This window comes from Diorhabda carinulata, chromosome 2 (assembly GCF_026250575.1).
Source record: "Diorhabda carinulata isolate Delta chromosome 2, icDioCari1.1, whole genome shotgun sequence".
NCBI lineage: Eukaryota > Metazoa > Arthropoda > Insecta > Coleoptera > Chrysomelidae > Diorhabda > Diorhabda carinulata.
Genome location: NC_079461.1, coordinates 25,454,590 through 25,477,378, shown reverse-complemented (window position 1 = coordinate 25,477,378; position 22,789 = coordinate 25,454,590). Strand labels below are relative to the sequence as shown.

Here is a 22,789-nt window from a genome sequence, read left to right as displayed (position 1 = left end):
TTTCTAACTTTTTTATGCATATTATTCATCTATTTTACTGTAAAAATAAAACTCTAAGAGGAATTTACTACAACTTCAAAGTATCACGAGCAAGACACAAATGTCGGATTTTGAGTTCCACGGTACTGACTCATTTATCCACGGTACTGACATGGTAACTTAAGATATTAAACAACAAGTGCATCAATTTTCCTCAGTTTGATCATAAACATTAGAATTTATAAGGTAATTAGTTTAAATCATTTGTTACGACAAAAAAAATTAATAATTTATCGGTAAATTCTAGGAATGGACATGACACGGTACTGACATTCAAGTGATGTAGTATAAGTTTTCTTTAAGTGGCAAGTTATATTGTATAAAAATAATGTTTAAATATCTTAAGAATTATTCAATTAACACAAAATTTTTATTAATTGATTATTAATTAATGACTAGTACAAAAAAACAATACAGGACATTGAATATCACAGTTAGAACGGAATCACCCATATTATGTTGATATGGGTATCTCATGTGTTTTTTGTAGAAATGATAGAGACCATATGTTATTTCAATATGGTTTATTCAAGCATGTACATATATTTTCGTATCGATACAATTAAACTGTTTTATAATCTTGTTGAAGAACTATAATACTCAGTCTTGTCCATAGAATATCAATATAGTCAATACATCCACCAGTTTAAATTTTTCCACGGATATCTGACTTCACTGGTTTTTAGAAAAAAAAATGGTATAATTCCATTTTTTAGAAATTCCATAAATGAGTAGAATCGTTTCACAACCAAGTTGTTTTTAAAATATAAGATCAAATCGTAATTTTAATTTCATCCAGTTGTTTCTTAATATTCTCCAACTTTTCCATATCACTATTAGAACTTTTACATTTATAAACAACTAAAGAATGATAAAAATGTGCTGCAAACAAAACAAATGTTATTAAAACTGGTATCACTATTACTGTCGCAGCAACGGCAGCGGTGAAGGAATAGTCCCAAAACTTCACCCAACATAGTATTGCAACTTCTATTAAAAATAAAAACAGACCTGAAATAAAAAAAAAGAAATATCAATTTCTTTTGCCTTTGAATCTCTCATTGCATTCACTCCTAAAATTTCTGTTTTTTTAATAGGATACATCATAACTAAGGGGTCATCCATATATTACGTCACGTATTAATGGGGAGGGACACACCGAAATGTGACAATGTGTGACGAGGGTCAAAAGTTTTGTGACGTCACAGGTCAAAATTCAAAATACGAAAACGTGAAATTTAGATGTGAATAAAAAAACTATTAAAATCTACGAACTTCACCTATATTTAATGATTGTTATCGCCATGAGATTATATCTCTCATTTAACTTATAGAGCGGCGTTGTCATGCGAGTGAGACACTCAAATTCACGAGAATTTTAAATGGGGAGGGTTTAAATATCATTAAATCCAAGTTGGAATTTCTCGAACCGATGGTGTTATTCATACTGTTTACACACTGTTTAACAATGCCACTATACACAATTATCTTTCTTGAGGCGCGGTTCGATAACAAAGTTATCTTACCTTCGGTCTCTGAAGACGATCACTTGGTTATCAGACTGATAAGTCAGACTATTGGTTCAGTGATTCAGTGTAAATAGTGCATTCAGTTTGAATCTCAATAAATCTAATAAATTTATGTTAGATCGATAAAGATAGAATAATTACTACTCGTCAATAAGGACTCTCCTGGTTGCTACTCGGTTGAATAAGATATGGAGTAGTGATTAGAATTTAGAACACAGATATCGTATTATTACCAAAAAACAAAATAGTCTAGAGTCCAGTTACCAACGGTTTTTGTTTAGCAATTCTTTCGAACAACAACGATTATCATGAATTTCCGCATGGGAGTATTAAATACCTCAAGGTTTAATAATTATATTTTGTTGATGTGTGCTTTTAACTTGGGAGTGAATACCACTTCTTATTGGGAGTAGGAATTAATAAATGCAAACTAACCTCAGAAATCGATAAGCCAATTTCAAGTAAAAAATGTTAACTTAATAATATTATTGTAATTTGAGCATTTCTTTTAGATGTTGAACAATCAAATTCTCTAAAAATTCAACGACATTTTCAACGGTATAGCCTATCAAAATCCAACATCGCATCAACTTTATATTTATGTCTTATTGTTGTTTTGAAAGATGTTTTTTGAACGTAATTATTTTAAAATTTTATGAAAAATGTATTCCATAGTAATTCACGTTTAATTAATGTAAGTCATTTTTAACTTCTACTATCTCTACTCCTTCCTATTTTCTGCTTTCGGTTTCCAATTTTGAATTCCTCTGTATGTGAACAAGCTACTCTATTCTTTTGGATCTTATTATTTTGCTTAGTTTTGCTTCTCCAAATAAATTCCTAATTTCATTTTTGTTCTTCTAGGCCAGGGGTCTCCAAACTTTGAAACCTTCGGGCCAGGATAATTTTTTTCGTTACATCCCAAGGACCAAAACAATAGTCGGTGAAAAATCACAATTCCATAAATCCCATTAGTGTTTTTTTGTTTTTGTTTCATTAGTTGGGATTAATTCCATATTTGTTATTTGTTAGTTAATAAATATGCTTAAGTTTAGATATTTTAGTTGAGTTTTCTACATCATCAAAGTTTTAACTTGCAATTAAATAAAGTAATTATCACTCTGTGTTTTCATTCTATTCCATTCAACTTATCACAGTACATACATAGTACATAGTAACACATTAGTCTTCAGCTGCCGCGGGCCGGATTGATGGAACTGGCGGGCCGGATGTGGCCCGCGAGCTGTAGTTTGGAGACCCCTGTTATAGGCCATAATTAGTAGTATCCTTCTGAGTATATTTCTTCTCCATATATCTAACTTCTCTTCCTCTGCTTCATTAAGAATGCACTTTTCGCTCTCCATTGCTCTCTGTTGGTCTTATTATTGTTTTGTATAGCTGTAGCTTCACCTTTCTGGAGATTGTTTTAAAACTTATTATCGCATTCAGCTTTGTTTACTTCCCTTCGTCGTCATTGCTTCCAAATTTCTCCCTAGTCACCTTCGTCCTTGATAACCACCCCAAGATATATATAACTTTGAACTTGTTCTTAGTTCATTGTTTTTTTCCATTCCTTTGTATTGACAAACCTTCTCATTGCTCTTTTGTGGTGTTGGTCACTACCATGAACTTCGATTTATCTTCGTTAATTCTTCGTTAATAAAGGTTCTGCAGATTTACTTAAGCTCGTTTTCCGATTTTGAAAGGATTACTACATCGTCTGCGTATGTCAGTAGTTATGTTGTCCTTGCTTTTAGTGTGCCTGTTCTGTTCAAATCGATTTTACGTACTATCTATTCTAATGCTATATTGAACAGCGTAGTGGATAACGGATCTCCCTGTTTTAGTCCTGTGTTGGTCTGAAAACATTTTGATATTCTTTGGTTTGGCTTTATCTTCGTTTTTATATGTTCGACTGTCATTTTGGTAGAACTTATAAGCTTTTTTGGAATAATATGTATATTATTTCGACTATAATTTCAGTCTCTGATGATGAAATACGTATTTATTGGAAAGCTTGGAATACATTTTAAAAAGAATACACTTTGATGTTTGATTGCTACAGTCCCACAATAATAACGTTAGCGAGTGGTTTCTTAAAAATAAGTGAAATGTGTATGAATTTTTGATTTAAAAAAATTTAAATGAGTTGAAAAATTATTATTAATCTTTATGATTATGATTCCAACAAAAATTATAACAATAATTTCAGTTTTTAATATCAATTGAGATACTTATCTGCTTCATTTTACTATCAAAAGGCTAATATGTTGAAAAAAATGATAATGGATATTATGAAATAAGAAAAAAAGTTAAACGTGTACTATTCAATATTTATTTTATTCATTTAACCGAGATTCATCTCATGAAATGGTCATTCCTTCGTTTTCACCCGTAAAAAGCAAGATAGTGCTTATATAACTGAAGAAGGTAAGACAAACTTAATTCCATGAAAATTTTCATACAAATCGATTTTTTTCGAAAAAATTGTGAGGTAATACTTGCCGTTGACTGGACTGCTAATTAAGTAGATTCACGACTTTTCAGGCACTGAGGTGTCAATATGAAATGTTATTTCCAGTGCTACTGTGTGTAGAATGCTATTTTCGGTAGGTTTTCGATGTAGAAGGCCTCTTAAGTGTTCCAGTACTTACTCAAGCGCAACAAAACTCTCAGTTACAGTGGTTGTTTTGCACAGATGCCAAAAGTATTGATTTTGTGTGCAATAATAACGAATAAGTTTTGAGAGACCTATCTACTTACCAAGAATGGTAGAAAATGCCCAAGCAATTTCTATAAATCCTTTCATTCTTTCGTGGGGACTTTCTGTTACCATTTCACAAACTTCTAATTTAGCTATAGCTTCTATGTTGGGGAGTATGTATGTAGAAATCATGAGGGCAAAAATATGAACCGCTACTAGTACCGTCGTACATACTGCAAACAGTACGAACAACCATTCAGGTACATTTGTTGGTGTGTTTATTTGGAGTTCTACCTAAAATTATGTAAAATATATTGAATTGAAATAAGCCTTGTTGAAATTAAAAGCAAAAGAGATAATCTACTCATACATAACTCTTATTTAGAATTAAAATACCCCTTACAGTAATAAATCTATTTTACAAGTGGGATTTTTACGAGAGAAAAATTCACAAATAGACTTTTGGTGAAAAATATTTATGATACTTTTAAGGTTAGTTTTTGAGCTAATTTTGAGTATACATACCATTGCAATCATTGCGAAACCAGAGAGAAGTTCGGATGTCGTTGCTGTTGCTTTGAGTTTGGCTCTAGACATGTGTAAGTTTCTCCAAGAGAGACCTTTGGTTGTGTTCGTTAATTGTAATTTCTCGTTATTTTGCGTAGTATCCACATCGTAACATCTACAGAAAGATTTAGGAGCACTCGTGATGCTTTCGTCGTCTCTTATTTTCACCTGAATGTAAAATTAACCCAATCAAAAATTTTTAAAATTCTTGAAAACATATTAGTTCAAAATCGAAATTAATTAATTTTCAAAACATCAGTAATAAATTGAACCAGGGGCTCAAATTCGAGTTGTATTATTGGGATCTCGGAAACAGTGAAATAAACGTTTCAATTGTGACCAAGTCGCGAATTTAAAGAAATTATATTTGGAGATAATCAGATTCTCAATGATTTTCAAGTTTTTTTAGTATAGACTTTTGAATAGATATCAATAAACAGTTGTATGTATGTATGGGTTTGGGGTCTCGTATACACTACGACTCAAAGAATCTATTGTGTTCTCAGTGTTTACAGTTGATCAATTTCACTCCTTATGAAAAGTCTAGAATTCGGGATGGCTTCAATTGCTAAAGATCTTCTATTTCAAGCGCTCCCAGGTGTAGTGATCTGGAGTTCCTTTGTGTTTCACACTCGAGATAATGTTATATAATAAATAAATATAAAATTATATAAAGTATAAAATGTTATATAATGTATATAATGTAAAGCTGTTGCATAGGCATACTAGAGAGTGACCTTTTTTATAATAATCTCACGGTTTCGACGCAAACTCGCGGCCATTATTATAATATGCAAGCGCGTTAGATTAAGATATGTTGTATATATGGTTCATCTTTATGTCCTAAACGTGCTGTCTCATAATCTGACGATTATCTAGAGGAATTCGACTAATCGGATAACAATTTTTTTTATATTCCAAAATCATTTGACAACTTAATTAGTTGAAAAGCTCAGGATAAAATGCAAATAAGAAAATAATTAGGAAAAATGCTGAAAAAAGTTTATTTCTTATAATTCACTGATCAATTAATCATCATCTTCATTAATAGAAGTTGTTTTTTGTAAAGTAGTTTGACCATAAAATACGCACTTATAGTGAATATTTATAAACTTAAATCCACATAACTTATATTGAAATAACAAAATAAGCCAAAATTTTGGAAACATGTTGTGAATAAAATCACACCACGAATGGGTATACTTTTGGTTATCCTTTTTTGGTTATTTTTTCTTTACGTCACTCTCAAATTGTCAGATTAGTGGAATAGATGCTTTTTAGCATATAATACCTAAATCTGACGCGCTCGAGAATTTCTGATGATCAATTTTTTTTCACTAATCTGATCTTGTATCCTTGACGGCGACCTCTTGTATGGGGCCTCGATTTGGTGGAGATACTTAACCGGATACGAGGTATCCCCTGTATATTAGAAAGAGAGAGAGAGAGAATTTTTATAACTTTATGGAAAAAGCTACATAATTTTATATTACATAATAAAAAATACAAAATAATGATTGAATTCAATAGTAGTAATTATAATGTATATAATCTTACATCACAAATTGAACTATGCCAGTCTATTGAGTATATGGTAAATTATAGAATTCTGCCTCAGAATAATGAGATCTTTCAAGCAGAAATGCCTCGAAAGTTATCAAAAGTTTGTACCATTTTTATTTCAGAAGGCAGCTGATTGAATAATTTTTTCGCATTGAAGATAATGGAATTTTTCACCAGCCCAGAAGTAGGTATAGTCATGTAAATGTCCAACTTCTTTCTTCTAGTAGGGTAGATATACATGGGTCTCTCAGTTGAGTTGTGGAAGTGTTTACGAACCAAACAAACAGATGATAAAATGAAGAAAGCGGGGAGAATTGGAATTTTGTGTTTTGTAAAATAGAATTCGCAATGAGTTCTACTATTCAAAAATATAACGAATAGCTCTTTTTTGTAATTTTAAGATAGAATCGAAGAGGTGCAATCTACAAGACCCCCAGAAAGGCAAACCATACCGAAGATGCGAATAACGAGTAGTAAGTTGTTAAAGCAGTACGAGAATCGAGCTGTTCAGGCACATATTTAATGGCAAAGCAAGCAGAAGTTAATTTTGAGAATCGTATTAAGTCATCGTTGAGCTTTAGAGGTTTTAAGGCTCCTTTATAGGATAAAACTAGAGTTTTCTCAGTGTTTAAACAGAGACTGTTTGCGTCAGATCAGGACTTAATAGTTATGAGATCATTGCCCGTGGTCGAATGTATATCTGGACCACTCCAGGTGACACTGGTGTCATCCGCGAATAAAGTGAATTGATTATTGATACGTAGATCTGTGAGATCATTGATGAAAATCAAAAAAAGAACTGGACCCAAAACTGAACCCTGAGGCACACTATTGCCAATTGATTTCGACATTCAAGGAAAGATACAAATCATTTTCATGGAATACCTCGGATGCCATAATATTCTAGTTTGTTAATCAGAATTTTATGATCAACACAATCGAAGACTTTAGCGAAATCACAAAAAACTGAAGCTGTATAAAATTTATTGTTAAGTGAAGTATATATTTCGTTGAGAACAGGAAACATAGCGTCATTAGTACATTTATTAGATAGGAAGCCAAATTTTTGAGCTGTCAGGATTTTATGTTTTAAAAGAAAGGGTAATAGACGGCTTTTCATTAGTCGTCCTATTGTCTTCGAGAGGATTGGTAATAATGCGATAGGACGATGATCATTCTTAGTGTTATTTTTCTCGTCGCCCTTGTGCAGAGGAACTATTATAGCTGTTTTTAGACAGTTCGGGAAAAGCTCCTTTTTAAACGATTCGTTTATTAGTTAAACATAAAACGTCAATCATTAACTTCGTAAAACCCAAAAATAACTTAGCTCATAATTAATCGATACCACAGGATATCTTGTTTTTGATGATGAGTATGGTTTGCTCTAGCTCAGATCTATTTACAGTAAATCTTTAAATCTCCTCTTGGGCTCCCCTGCTACTAGCAAGAGTAATACTTTGGAAAATATTCTTTATTCTTTACTTTTTATTTAATAAAATATTTTTCGAATCTAATAATTATAAATACTAACCTTAGGCCTTGATTTAGACACTATAGAACCGAAAGGAACTCCATTCGAAGTAATGCTAGAATTACTAGAAAAAGGTGGTGTTCTTTCTCTGTATATAGATCCTAAAGAAGTATCGGTTAATGAATTATGTTGGATCGTCGGACTTTCTAGGTACGCAATCTTCGTTTCGTTGATTAATCCTGAAGGTACATTTAACGATTTAGGTCTATGCGATAATGGCTTTAATTGACTCTAAAATATATCAAATAAAAATGTAATGCATATGTATACTTAGATAGAGTGATTAAATCGATTGGAGATGATTCGGGTGATGCAACCGTAAATGGGATATTTTCTTAATTATATCATCATACAATCGAGAAAAAAGTAGTCAATAGATGATATTAAGTATTGAATAACGACAAGCATATGTTAATGCGTATAATATACGAGGTTTCTCCCAAAAGTACCGAGCCTACCTTCATACCTACCGCATTGGTGTTATTATTTAGCACCCAATTATGAATATCCTATAAAATAGTCCCTATTAGATTGAATAACATATACACAGTACTCCTGGAAGTCAGTTTGAATTTCTTTCAGTACACTAGCTTCAATCGTTTCTTTATAATTGAGCTAGTGTTGTTTGCGTGGAATTTTTAATTTGCAAAGAACCAAAAGTCGCAGTGAACCTCAACGATACCGTATAGGTAAAGTTCGATAAACACGCTAGTACATTCTTATGATAACACAATCAATAACAGCTTGTGGCCTTTTTATACTAACCGCTTCAATATTTGAAAGCCGTATTCTTTAGTGATTGTGTCGCCTCTCGGATCATATTGGTGGTGCACAACATCTTGATGGAGCCACACAGACGGCTCCAGGAGGAATGGCCGGAGCAGGCTTCTTCGGAGGACACCCCAAAATAGGCGAATCTTTTCCGCTTGGAGAACACGCTACCGTCTTCCAAGACGAGGTATTCGCTGTGATGGATAGCAGATGCGCGATATTCGATCGACGCCACAGGAACACAATATTCACAATCTGCTTAGATAGCAGAGCTGCCATACGAGTACATGCCATAACGACCGAAAAGGTGTGCTCCCAACTTGTACAGGAGTGCAAGAAAGCCCTAAAAAATCTTTTGAATGATGGCTGCAAGACGAGGCGGACTCACTCACCAGACTGGGATCGGTGAACTCACCAATGAGCCTAGAAGCTATCCTTGGTTTAGCTAAAAGTATTGCTATATAGCTTTCTACGGTCTATTTGACATAGGGCACATATTAAGGTACCTTCTGCGTCTCACACCGAATAACTGCTTCAATTAAATATGGGCGAAATCCGACTAGTGTCAGGACTTTTAACCGGACACTGCCTTCTAAGACGCCATCTCCACACTATGGGTAACACAGATGATCCAGAGTGCCGCTGGTGTGTGGAGGCGGATGAAACCGCAGACCACGTCTTTTGTGAGTGTCCAGCAAGTTTTAAACACTTAAGCAAGCCTCAGAATTCACCTAATGACATCAAAGGGTTCAATCCAAAGCGTCTGATCGGCTTCTCAAAGGACATCGGCCTTCGGTAACAAAAGTAAATAAAAGTAAAATTGGAACTGGACCCAATGAATGTGCAAAAACGGCACATTGTTATCAACAATTTGGAAAAGGAGAAACAGTGACTATTACAGCACAATATTGAACCGATTGAAGAAAGAACTCACATTCTTATTCGTAGAAAACAACTTTTCCGCCACTGTGCGACAAGTCGAAAAAATCGATGGTTAAGTTCAAATCAATCAAGATGTTTTTAGACCTAACAAAATTCGTTCAGGAAATGAAAGAGAAATTGAGGAAGCTATCAAACAGAAGCCTATTTTGAGGCCAATGAAAATAAAAAAGCCTTGATGCGATTGCATCAATCTCTAAGGAAATTATTGAATGAATATGAATGAATGATGAATAGAACTGTTCTTAATTTGTAAATTATAGTTCGATCTGTCATAAGTATTTTGTAGAATAATGATTTGATTTATGTCCAAAGAAATCACCACCTATATCAATGCACACCATGTAAAGGTTTCTTTGAATTAAATAATTTTCAGAAATCACACATGACCAAATCAGGGGAATAGGGAGGATGTTCAGTGACTGTATTGTATTGTGTGACGATGCAACCTTAACTAGCGATTATTGATTGACTCAAGAACTGAAAGTAAACCTTTTGTAGTATATCAATATGCTGTAGCTATACGTTGATCTTCTCACTTAATTGCTTTCACTAATCCTGTACTAAGAAAAAAAACCAGCGCTTACCAGCACGTGTCTCATCACCAAGTGATATCTTTCAAATCCGATATACCAGCGAAATATAGTTGCTGGTTAAGGACTTTTATAACACAATGCGCGTTGCAAGCGTTCAAGTTTTTGTTGTCGCGTAAACTAAACTTGAAATCCTAGTGGATCATATGGCGTACAAATTCATATTTTGATGGCAGAGATGAATACCTAGGGATTGTGGTATTTAGAAACGTATTGTTACCAGCACACAGCCCTTGTATTTACATCGCTCTGTTTTGTAAAAAATAATTTGCGATTCTCTATTTGCCAGGAATACTTTTCTGTATAAAATCGAATTGCAAGTTAATTTCATTATAACAAAACAAAATGCTTAAAGAATGAAATCGAAATTCCAATTTGCAATACTAGGTTCTATGCAGTGTTGCCAACAAAATCTACCTAAAGCCCAAATTAAAAACCCTTTAAATCTTCACAATTATTAGGGATTCCCCCTAAAAACTTTATTATTTATAAAATAGATAATTGAGTATGTTTGAGCGAATAACATTAAAAATAATAAAATATCACTAAACAAATAATAAATTTCAAACAATCAATAAATTATTTCATTCGGCGACATTTTTTAAATTCTACATTCATAAATTATCGAAAAATTCAAGTAACAAATCATTTTCTTCAGCTTCTGATTTTTTAAAATCATACATATTGACAATAAATAATTTTAACATTTTTGCGGACGGTTGAAGTCTTGTGCATGACCCACCATATCGATATTTGAATCCCTGAAAATACCCCTAACAACATCCCCTTCCACATTTTTTCCCCTAAATTTGAGAAAAAACCGGAAGTTGTGAATCCTGACTCTATGTTGAAAAGCTATAGTTCTTCCAATATAAATTGCAGAAGTTATGCGAGGATCAATCAATATTTCATAAATACGCACGGCACTCATACCAAATTAAGAATTGAAACATAATGTTTACTGCCCGTATAAAATTCGGTAAACATCTAACAATCCTTCAGTCCACGTGGACCAATCTCCTTAAGATACCTAAAAGTAGTACTCGTTGTAATAAAGCTCAAATTTTAGCATTTATGTCTGAAAAAAATATTCCTATTCCTGTCAGCTATCGTAAAAAAGGCCCAACAAACAAAGAATTGCTTACTGTTATTAAAGGTCTAAAGTTAGAGCAAATTCATTATATTGAAATGCTCTGCAAAGAATAGGATCATACTCTTCTCGGACTACCGTCGATTGACATCACCCTCTTCAGAGAAGTTGTAATTAAATATTCGTCGAGGCATTAGCCAGGAAAGTAGCTGTTTTCTCCTTTGAACAACGGCAAAATTGACAAGCTGTGCAAAGAATAAGGTCATACTCTTCTCAGACTACTTCCTTGCTATTACATATTTAACGCTATAGACTGGGCAAACGTAAAATCAGAATTACGAAAATGTAATGACTCCCCAGAACTGCGTAAAGAAAGTTCTGGCAGCAGACCGCCAAGACCTTTGGAAATACTGTGGTGTCACCCTCTTTACATACCTTCATAATTCAATCTAGTTCATAAGATTTTGACTACCATTATTATTTATAAAATACGTTGGAATTGAAATGTTTTTGTTCTTTTGTTTTATTTGCAAAGAATTTATTTTCCTAAAATGAGGTATCTACGTCTATGGTAGATCAAACAAAATTGTCGGCAAGGGTTTTTATATAAGTTTCTATAATCTGCAATTGATATTGGAAGAACTATATGTATATTTGTAAGAAGATAGGTTTGACTAGGAAAAAGCAGTGCTAACAGAAAACTTATAGGGTTATTTCCAGGAGGTAAATGTCGTAATGAGAAGGTATCTCATAGCCAAATTGATTATGAAAAAATGAAAGTATAAGCGAGTGGAGACAGCGTTTTATAATAATTAATTTCGTATCAAAAGTTGGGCTATGAAATATTTGGATTACGATTAAAGTTGAAATGACTTACCCAAGAATCATTTGAAGACACATTTTTCAAAGAAGGAAGTGTTGAATATAAATCTGTCGAAGTGTTATGTCTCCATATTCTTCGTTTATCGTATTTAACAACAACCGGAAAGTTAACTTGCGTTGTTTGATCCATTTCTGAAACAATTGATTGATTTTATGTATTGAACATTAAATTTGTATAATAACAATGTTTATTCATATGAAATTTTTCAATAATGATTATACTCATATAAAATATTGTCTGATTAGTCAGTCAATTGAACACGTGCGAATATACACAGTTCCAATATTATGAAATTCGCTCATAAATTAGACATACAGTACAAAGGTAATATGTTAATAAGTATTTAGCATTAATCATTCAGAAATTTAGTCATCAAATAAACTGTTGTATAGTATATCTAAACATAAAAAACAAGGTTATAAAATATATATTTTAAAATTGCTGACTACACACTTATTCTCTTTTGCAAACCGTCGGCGTCGGTTAGTGACTTTCTTAGAAAGCTAGGTTGGAAATAATAAAAAAAATACACGTTAAAAACTTATTAGCAGTAATTTTGTTTAAAATTGTGCCAGTTGGGTACTGAAATAGGGGAAAAAGTAAAGTGGTCTAAAGAAATATCTTTGGCTGTGAGTTACTTAAGCGATCTCGATAAAATGCGGCTTGATGGAATTTTGTTCTCACTGGCCGAGGTAGGCACATTTAGAACTTAGAATCAACCAAAAAAAGTGAAATAGGTAGATTGAGACCACAGAATCTCCATTTACCATCGGAACATATATTAATGGCGACTACGATAGATTTCTATCTGGCTAGTGGTTCGCAGTTGGAAGTGAGATGGCGCCACTTAGCGTTCGCTGGGGAATGTTTAACTACATGTACTAAATAGCGACGCTCTTTGACGTTGTCTTCAGTTCGGGTCTCAAGCCCGAACGTGGGTTGTTAAACTGCTCTGATGAGACGTAATGGCGTCAAAACTAGTCAGTAGTTACAACCCTTCCTTGCAATTGCGAGCCATTGGGTATGTTAATATCGACAAAAGGGTCGATTCACATCACCCTCTTCAGAGGAATTATAATTAAATATTCGTCGAGGCATTAGCCAGAAAAGTTGTTGTTTTCTCCTTTGAAGAATTGCAGAATTCAATTAATAAAAATTCCTTTAGTAACCAGAATCAATATTTCAATTAATCGATTTTTCTATCAACGTCAATTTGAATATTGAATTTTGAAACTTATGAATTTAAAATTTTTACAAGAATTAATACGATTCAAAATCACCGATTATTTTAATTAATTATTGTAAGTGAAAATTGTATTATTTTTATACATATTTCTTATATTGTATTTAATCATAATTTAAGTTCCAGACGATGAATTCATAAGTATTCGAAGGCTCTGGAAAATATATTGAAGTTAGTCCACTTTGGTGTTTCATTGCCACGTTCCCTAATTGTCAATGTTATTATATAAATATTTTGATAAAAATATTTGTGTAGTCAATCGAAATATTTCGAAAATGGTTTATATGTACAAACAGACAAACCCTCTCCTATGTGACGCACGCATTGGCGTACTTAGTGCAAGTCTGCGACGCGCCGTTTCGTTTTCATCTTTGAATGTTGTTTTTTGGTTGAATAATTGCGGTTTTTACTTCAAATAGGGGATTAATTCTTTATTTACATTTCCATGTTTTGAAATTATTCTGTATAAAAACGAACAATACATATAATTTCATATAAGTCAAGGTAAATGTTTTGATGATGGCGATTACGTGATATTGCTCAATTTTGAATGCATCTCATTTTGACGGTTTGGCAAATGTGCGAATCAAAAATACTTCGGGATTACAAACGAAAGGTGTCGGATAGAAATGTTATCACAGAGGAATAGCTAGAAGCTGCCAAACAATTAATTTCAAAGTTGGATTGAAATATTGAAGGTTAGACTGACTGTGACAAGTATGGGAAGATTTATCAACACATTTTCAAAGGAACGAGAAAACGAAATCTACAAGTATGTGAAAGAAAACGAGATTTTTATTATGGTATGACTATGATAAGCTTCCAGTTTGCTGATTTGAATAAAATTCCGCACCGATTCAATACATGTTCAAAACTAGCTGAACGTGACTGAGTTCCTGAAAAGATATCCATCCAGAGTTGAATCTGCGTCAACCAGTACCCACTAGTATTGCCAGAGCGATGGGTTTTAATGAAACCCAAGTACAAACTTTTTATGACAATCTACATAACCTCGACAACAAATATAATGTTGCACCCAGCCGTATATACACTGTCCTGAAGAAAATTCCTAAAGTAATTTCTGTTAAGGGAAAAATTTTTTTCACTGAAAGAGGCCATATCATCACATTTGAGTGCTACTGGATGTGCTACTTTGTTCCGCCAGCTCTAATTTTCCCAAGACAGATAATATTTTCTGAATAATGCACCTGAAGACATTATTGTAATGGTTTCTTTTTGAGGCTTTATCAATATTGACCTTATAGAATATTTACGCCATTTTAAAGAAAACTTGGAACCTACAAAAGGTAATCCTGTTGTATTAATACTAAATACTAAACACTAAATTTTTGTCGTGATAATATAGCTCCCATAAGATGCAACCCTTGAATCGAGGCTTCTTTGAATATCAGATCGGATAGACAGAAGTAGCTTAAAAACGCAGCATCCCTTAGTAATGCAGTATCGGGCTTCTTCTGGAATTTGGCCAATGGTTCAAGTTGTTGATTATTAAATATTCTAACTAATAAATTTTGTGTCGTCTGATTCAACTTCATATTTTTTATTATATGACACTTCAAAACTTAACTTTTATATTTATTCTTGGGGAGTGAAATTATGGTACATGAGCTTTTCGATATCTTCTATACTAGCAGATTATGTAATGGATTTTGTTATTCTGTTAATTCCTACGTAAATTAATTAAAACAAAGATAATAACATTTTAATCGACTGGTCTAAAATACCAATAAGTTCTGGAATATTTATTAATTATTATTCATATCACCCTCATAATACTAAGATTAATTCAATCAAACAAATAAAATTAAAGTACTGGACATGTCTAATACAATATTTCATGAGAAAAATCTACTGCACTAACTTGTGTATGGAATCCCATATTATCTTTAGCAACGAAATCTACAAGGTGTTTCAAAAAAAGGCGATCTCGTCTCTAGGATAGATAGAAATCTGAAAAATATTTGGGGTTTGTCCAGTAAAGAATTTTCGTAACGTATCCGTATTCAAGATAAAGAGCGTTGAAAAAAAAAATTATATACATTTTTTTAAGATTTTGCCGCAAGTACTGGTAACTTTTTCGGAAGCAGATACATCCAATTAATTTGTTTTTATTACACGGTTCGTACCAAGTAGTATGAACATAACTTTTTCAATATTAGATCAAAAAGATACTATTGATAAAATCGATACTGTGTACCATTTTCGGAATATTTTGATTTGAAAATTATGAAGTAATAATCAATGCAGGTATAACGTATCGGTTAAGTTATTAATTATTATTATTAATTTGTAAGCATTATGTGAATTATGTAAATGAGATCCCATCGATAAAACGGTTACATTTAAAAAATTGGGACTAAGAGATTTGGTTTTTTGTAACGTTCCACAAAAATCCAGTGTAATCAGTGTAGAATATTGTGTTTCAAAGTTAAATAATTATGGGCACCGAGCTATTGGAGGCATTAGTATGAAACAAACAACAATTTGATAATCATGTATTGTGGTTTTGGGACTAAAACTGTTGTTTGTTTCATTCTTAGGTTCCCAATAGTACCCATAATTATTTAACTTCGAATTTTACACGGCAATAACATTTTTCCTGAGTTTGTCATGAAAAACTGTCATTCATTGATAGTTATGAAGTTGAGTCAATAATAATTACATTTCTGAAACCTTGTTATTACTTAAATTTGATATTGTTAATCAAAATGTACTTAAATTTTTATTAACCTTACGCGAGTGTTTAGGAAACTCTAGTACAGGTGTTACGCGTTATGCAGAATGTTTCTTCGAAGAAAATTACCAAGTAAAAATACATTTAAAGCCATTGAACGACGCTGTTGAGAAACTGGGAATGTGGGACTTAAAAAAATAAATTCTGGTAGGCCAAGGACCAATAATAAAGAAAATATGATTTTAAATTAAGTTGATTAAAATCCAACAGTTAGCATAAGGAATGTTGCAAGACAAACAAATACGTCTTCTTCAAGTACTTGGAGGAGACTTAAGAGCAATAGCTACATCCTTATCATTATAGACAAGTCCAAGAGCTCTTGCCAGACGATCTACCGGTTAGAGTGGATTTTTGTCCAAAAATAGGTTATCACATTCTATCTGGAAATTAAAATGGTGATATGTACTTGAATTTTTTAAGCAATCACTTATTCGACATATTACAAGTTTTAACGCTAAACGAGCAAAGATCTCTATTTTTTATGCAAGATAGAACTCCACCTCACTTTAATAGAAGGTGTCGTAATTGGTTGAGTAACCATTTTCCGAATCGATGGATTGGTAGAGGTGCAGAAGCTCCGATTCATTGGCGTCCTAGGTAATGCTATTTTAATCCCTTGGATTACACAGTTTGGATGTATCTTAAAGAAAAAGTTTATGCTATAGAGGTAAATTTACCTCAAGAATTTGAAAGACAGAATTCAACGTCACTGTAATGACCTCGCAGCGTTTTAAATTTTCATTTTGATATTTTTTATTCAATTAATACATTTATCAATACTTTATACCATCATCGGTTATTACTTCATAATTTTCAAATCAAAATATTTCGAAAACGGTATAAAGTATCGAATTTTATCAAGAGTACTTTTTTGATGTAAAATTAAATGGTATATAAGTTGGGATTCTGCTTAATAAATCTAAGATTGGAATCTATAAATCTTGCAGATTTGCCAATAAATTTCACTTGTTCAACTTTCTTTACATTTAGAAAACGAATCACAGATCTGATGTCACAAGCGGCGGCTTTTTCAATTGAGGCACACATCATAAAGGATCACGTCGGCAACAGTGATCTGAGTTGGAGTAAGCGCGATCGCAGCGCTGTCTCATCAGTTGTAAGTCCGTAATCATTTTTTTATTAAAAATGTGATTGCTGTAAAAATAAACTCAAGTCCCAATTGTTCAGCAGCCGATATCCAAAAAAGAGTAGCAGAAACCCCGAAGAAATGAGAAAGGAATGAAAAAGGATAGGAATTTTAGGACCTTCTCTAGATGTATCATGTGTCGATATACCATACATTAGTTATAATAACAATATGAAGTATGTGAAAAATATCCTAACGAAAAATAGTCACTGAAATTGTTTGGCAAAGTAAAACATTTTGAGCGAGTCACACGTATTTGCGGGTTAGGATAAACGCGAAGCAAGAGGTCTTAATCCAAATGATCCTTAGAACGACCCGTTTTATCACTACTCACAGTTCCGGGACGATTCTTTCAGCAGTACACAAATCAACATAAATCACTAAAATTGTCTCACTAGCACTCGTAAAGTATAGACGAAGTAGTATGTGGAAATTATAAGCAAATAACATTATAAGACGAATTTAACGACATACTAACCTTACATTATCTAATACATTCGGTGTAATACACAAGGCGTGATTTTTCAGTTGATTGACAATTAGCATTATATTTATTATTATTATATTACTGAGAAACACTATTTGTGGAATTTTTTCAATGAAAACATATTTGTGTAACCTTGGTTTTTGCCAGCGGTGTTACAGAGAGAGCGGAAAATATTAAAAATGATATTGATTATTGAAAATAATACTTGTTATCTAAGCAACTACTGCAAGCTATAGCAATTCCTACAAGGTTGTAAGAAGATATCTAATAAAAAGAAATTACTGATGAGGAAGTTAATTTTTAAAGAGTCGGGGGACTGTCCGAATGAGTTTTTCGATTAGTAAAAAATATTCACTGAGGAGGACGTCCCTTTCTATTATTCCTTTCTAGCCCTATTATCTCAATAAGCTCGAAATCGAAATCTTCTTTAACTTCTCATTTCTTCTACAGTAATTTCTTCTCCATACCACAATATCGCTTGTTTTTATTAAAATAGACTTTCTGCAATGCTTTTTTATGTCTTTTAAAAGTGTGCTTCGACTCACTTCAGGGTAATCATCTCGAACAGTGGAAAGAACTTTGTCTACTGTCGAAAATTCTTTTCTAAAGTAGGACGCAAGAAGTTCCTTCCGAAATCTTTTTCAAATTATTTTCTATTTGAAATTTTGGTTTTCCTGTTTGAAACTCGGCACATTTCTGTAATAATATTTAATCGTAATGATCGTACTAAGTTTTGGATTGTAAATTGGGTTTCATTACTCTGTTAGGTTGCGCTACAACTCGTGATGATTTTTAATCCGTTAAGATAAGGATGTGAGGCGGGGATATTTCAGGTAAACGAAAAGGTAGTCTGAGTACATAATACAATACGTGACGTATATTACTTGGAATTTAGTATTTAATTCACTTTGAAAAGTTAGAAAATCCAAAAATTAAAACATAGAATTTCTAAATCCTTTAAATTGCAATCTAAGGTAGCTACTAAACAATATTTTGAAATTTGCGAAAGTCGTAATTTGTAAAATTTCATATAACATAATAATACACACTTGCAATTGATTAAAATTCTACCCTCAATATTGCCACCACCCTTTGTCAAATTAAAATAATAAATTCGTTGCTCCGTTCTTCATTCTTCGAACAGATAACGTGGTGAAGTCAGCAGGGAAACAAATTGCTTGCAATTAATGATTTTGAATTTAAAAAACAGATATTACCAAAAGGTATTATCAAAATTCTTTAGTGCTGCCCAATTGAAAGATGTAAAGCAAAGTGCTATACCGATTTAGGTAAGTTCGCTTATAAACTTCTATGCTCTATATTTTGCTCCGTTGGTAGAAAAGTGACACAAATCAAAATTCACCATATGCCTAAAACTGTAACCGATTTATGTGGAAAAGCGATATTACTGTAAATGTTAACCTTATTGTGATTTAAATTCCATGAGAGAACGTCGTATTTGTGATAATTTTATCGAAAAACGTCTGACTTGGTTTTATGTCAGTTTACATAGAAGGTAAGTTTATGATATCACTTTTATAAAACCTCACTTTTAGAATTGTGTCATTTTTCTATATAAGTTCTATATATATATATATATATATATATATATAATATATATATATATATATATATATATATATATATATATATATATATATATATATTACTTTTTTGATAATCTATGACGGGTGGTAACCTCCAATAAACAATCATTTAGACAAGCCGATTTTACACATAACAAAACCTCTGTTTCTAATTTGTATTCAATATTTTTATGAATTGAACTGTATTTTTTATATTTTTATATTAGGGCTAGGATTTTATTGAAATTATAATCTAGCACAATTTTTATAATAATCATACATAAATTAAAACCGAATAACTTAAGTCATGCTAAGTTTTTATGAAAAAGTGTCACAACTCGAATAAGGTCTAGAGTTTTCCTTTTCTGGTGTAGTTTAAATCTTTCGATTAAACATTATACCATACTAAAGAATGCATTATTACTTAAAGTTATGACATGTGTTAACTTTCGAATTTTTAAACCCGCCCACCCTACTGAACATTTACTAATTTTGACTTGTGTCACTTTTCTACCAATGGAGCGATTTTAAGTATAATTAGTTACTACCGTTTCCCTAATAATATTTATATACACTTCTTTCGTTTTTTAAATAATTATTTCATTTTTTTTGCTTATTTTTAGAAAGCGACAATATCGTGGATTTTGATCTACATCAAGCAACTGCAAGTGAAGCAACTACCGACATATACGAAAGATCTGCAAATATTTTACATTCGGAAACTGTTGAATAAGGAGCATTTAACAATAAAAGATGTTTATTTAAATTTAAATCACTACATCATAAAAATTTCTTCAAGATCACCGAAAACATCCCGAAACACATAAACGAAATTCACAATTTTATAAATAATACAGATCTCTAAAAACTGACCGAGGAGAATATTTTTATTGGACGATGATTTATATAATAACATAATTACATTTGAATCTAAAATTAGTTTAAATTGTTTAAAAAAATTTTCACGTTTTTTAAACCAATTGTTCACCATACTTGATGTTCACAATGAACATTGTATATCGTTGATATTTTGCCTTTTACCGAATAAACTTTCAACAACGCGCATTACTGTTTTGAAAAATGTTATTCGTGTAGCGTTTTAAAAATTTAATATTACTTTGTATTATTACTGACTTTGAACTGCCTATTCACAAAGCCATAATTACTGTTTGGCCATTATCAACCTTATTCGGATGCAGATTTTACCTAATCCGAGGTTGGTACAAATATTGGGATTAGTTTCTTATTACAAAAAGTCTGATGCTTCAGGCAAATAGCTGCAACATATATTTGTCTTACCTTATCTCTCTCTCTCTTAAGGAAGTAAGTCAATGCTTTGTCGATAATTCCAGGGCGGATATGCCCTAACCTAACCTAACCTAACCTAACCAATACTTTAACCTATGCAAAAATGGCCGATTATTTTTTAGAACATGACATAACCGGAGATGCAGTGTTTCTTCTACACTGGGCATCCAATTCTAATGATATGTCACTTTCGACCAATCTGTGTGAGTCATTTCATTCTCACTTTTCCAAATTATTTTACCATCACCATCCACATATTGTTACTTTTATAAAAGTCTAATTAGAGTTTCGAACTATATATGTGAAAATAAAAATCATTAATTGTTCAGTAAGAATGAAAACTCAAAGAACAAGACAAGCAGAATCAATTTTAGAAAAACAAATTAACATGTTAAATGAAAATAACAGAATATGAATTTGTGATTCAGGCTTCTTTTAAATACAAAATGTGTTTTGCTATGTGTTTATAATGTAAAATATTTGTTACTGAAATACATTGTAAATATATATATATATATATATATTTTTCTTTTTAATTTCAAAACAAAAAACCCGAGATCCATAATCTATCGTCACAAGTTGTCTAATCTTCATGACAACCACGATCACGACTTGGCACATTTTAATTACTAATCATTAATTGGCGAATGCCCCTCAATTGTATATTAAAATAGACTATAAAATCGAGTTTTTTATTTTTTAAAAACTAACTCTCGATTACGAAGAAATATTTTAAATTTCATTGATTATAAACGTTGTAAAATTATGACCAAACTAATAAAAGAATTTAAAAAAAATTATACCTAGAGGTAACAAGTTCGTTCAAAATAACCCACTGACCAATGGGGATATCAAGGATGTATAATTAAAGTTTATTGGCCAACATTGTGCCAAATAATTTTAAACTCGGTTCATCATAACAACAATCTACTTTACTTCAAATATTTATGTAATGATTTAATAATTTTCTGTTTCAGAAATGTCGGATTCTTTAGTATTATCAAGATTCTTCAATGATAATTGCAACTTCGTGGCAGGTATGTGTCCAAAATGTTACGAAGAATGTCAAGATATTAGAATTATAAGCATTAATATGAATTTTTTGAAACAATTTCATCGTAAAATATTCAATAAAATAGTAAAGGAACCAACATTTGGATTTACATCGGACGAAATAGACTATAGTGTCAGACAATTTGAGAAAGTGCAAAATTTTTTGAAAATACGTAAAATAACTTTAGGTAACATAGAAGAAGTTGAAGAGAACGTTTTACAATCAAATAGTATCCAAAATGGTATAATTACATATAAAACAAATCAGAAAATATATTTACGAGGCCTAAAAGAAATAAGTAAAGAACAAAAGAAAAAGTGGAGAAAATATAATGCAATACATGACGGAAAAGAAAGTAAATATTTTCACGATGTTAATAAAAATACTGTGAAAAATAAGGCTACTGATATCATTTTACAAACAACGCAGAAAAAATACGCATTCGATAATGAAGTTAAAGATAGTAAAACTAAACAGGAAGAATTTATTACAAATTTTCTCATAACAGACTTCGAATTCAAATACCTCAAACATCAAAAGCAAAGAGGTACTTCCTCATGGATTCCCCCACGATCTCCGCATAACCTCATAGAAGAAAGTTTATACACTGATCCTTGGGCATTACTTGTAGCTACCATTTTTCTTAATAGAACTTCCTGTGTTGTCGCTAGACCGTACGTGTTTTGGTTTCTTTCCGAAAATCCAGACCCCCTTACTGTTTTAGATAAATTTCCCAGTGATTTAGAAAAGTACTTTGTTAACATAGGTTTGAGAAAAACGAGAGCAGTGCAAATATATAGGATGTCATATGAATTTCTTTTTAAGCCATGGAAAAACGTCAGCCAGCTTTTTGGTATTGGAGAATATGGCGAATGTGCTTACAGAATGTTTTGTTTAGGAGATTTCACCGTTCAACCAAAAGATAGATTTTTAAAAATATATAAAGCTTGGTATGATAAATTACTGAATCAAAAATTATAATATACGATTTGTTTTTTAA

At 31.9% G+C, this 22,789-nt stretch overlaps 2 protein-coding genes across 6 annotated transcripts in view; one reads left to right on the top strand and one right to left on the bottom strand.

The window, feature by feature from the left end:
• LOC130903745 (uncharacterized) overlaps positions 1 to 22,789 on the top strand; it is a 25,654-nt gene extending 2,865 nt beyond the window's left edge. The window contains exon 2 of the mRNA XM_057815994.1: positions 21,713 to 22,789. Coding sequence (XP_057671977.1) covers positions 21,713 to 22,770 — 1,058 coding nt within the window. The 3' untranslated portion in view covers positions 22,771 to 22,789. The remainder of the gene's footprint in view (positions 1 to 21,712) is intronic.
• The window catches only part of LOC130903746 (calcium release-activated calcium channel protein 1-like), a 65,085-nt gene continuing 42,842 nt past the window's right edge, over positions 547 to 22,789 (bottom strand). For 3 of the 5 annotated variants that reach the window (XM_057815999.1, XM_057815995.1, XM_057815997.1), the window contains 5 exons: positions 12,204 to 12,340; positions 7,934 to 8,164; positions 4,798 to 5,007; positions 4,332 to 4,566; positions 547 to 1,050 (listed from right to left, as the gene is read on the bottom strand). In XM_057815999.1, the coding sequence (XP_057671982.1) occupies positions 812 to 1,050; positions 4,332 to 4,566; positions 4,798 to 5,007; positions 7,934 to 8,164; positions 12,204 to 12,338 (1,050 nt within the window). In that variant the 5' untranslated portion in view covers positions 12,339 to 12,340 and the 3' untranslated portion in view covers positions 547 to 811. The other 2 variants (XM_057815998.1, XM_057816000.1) reach the window with 2 other exon arrangements.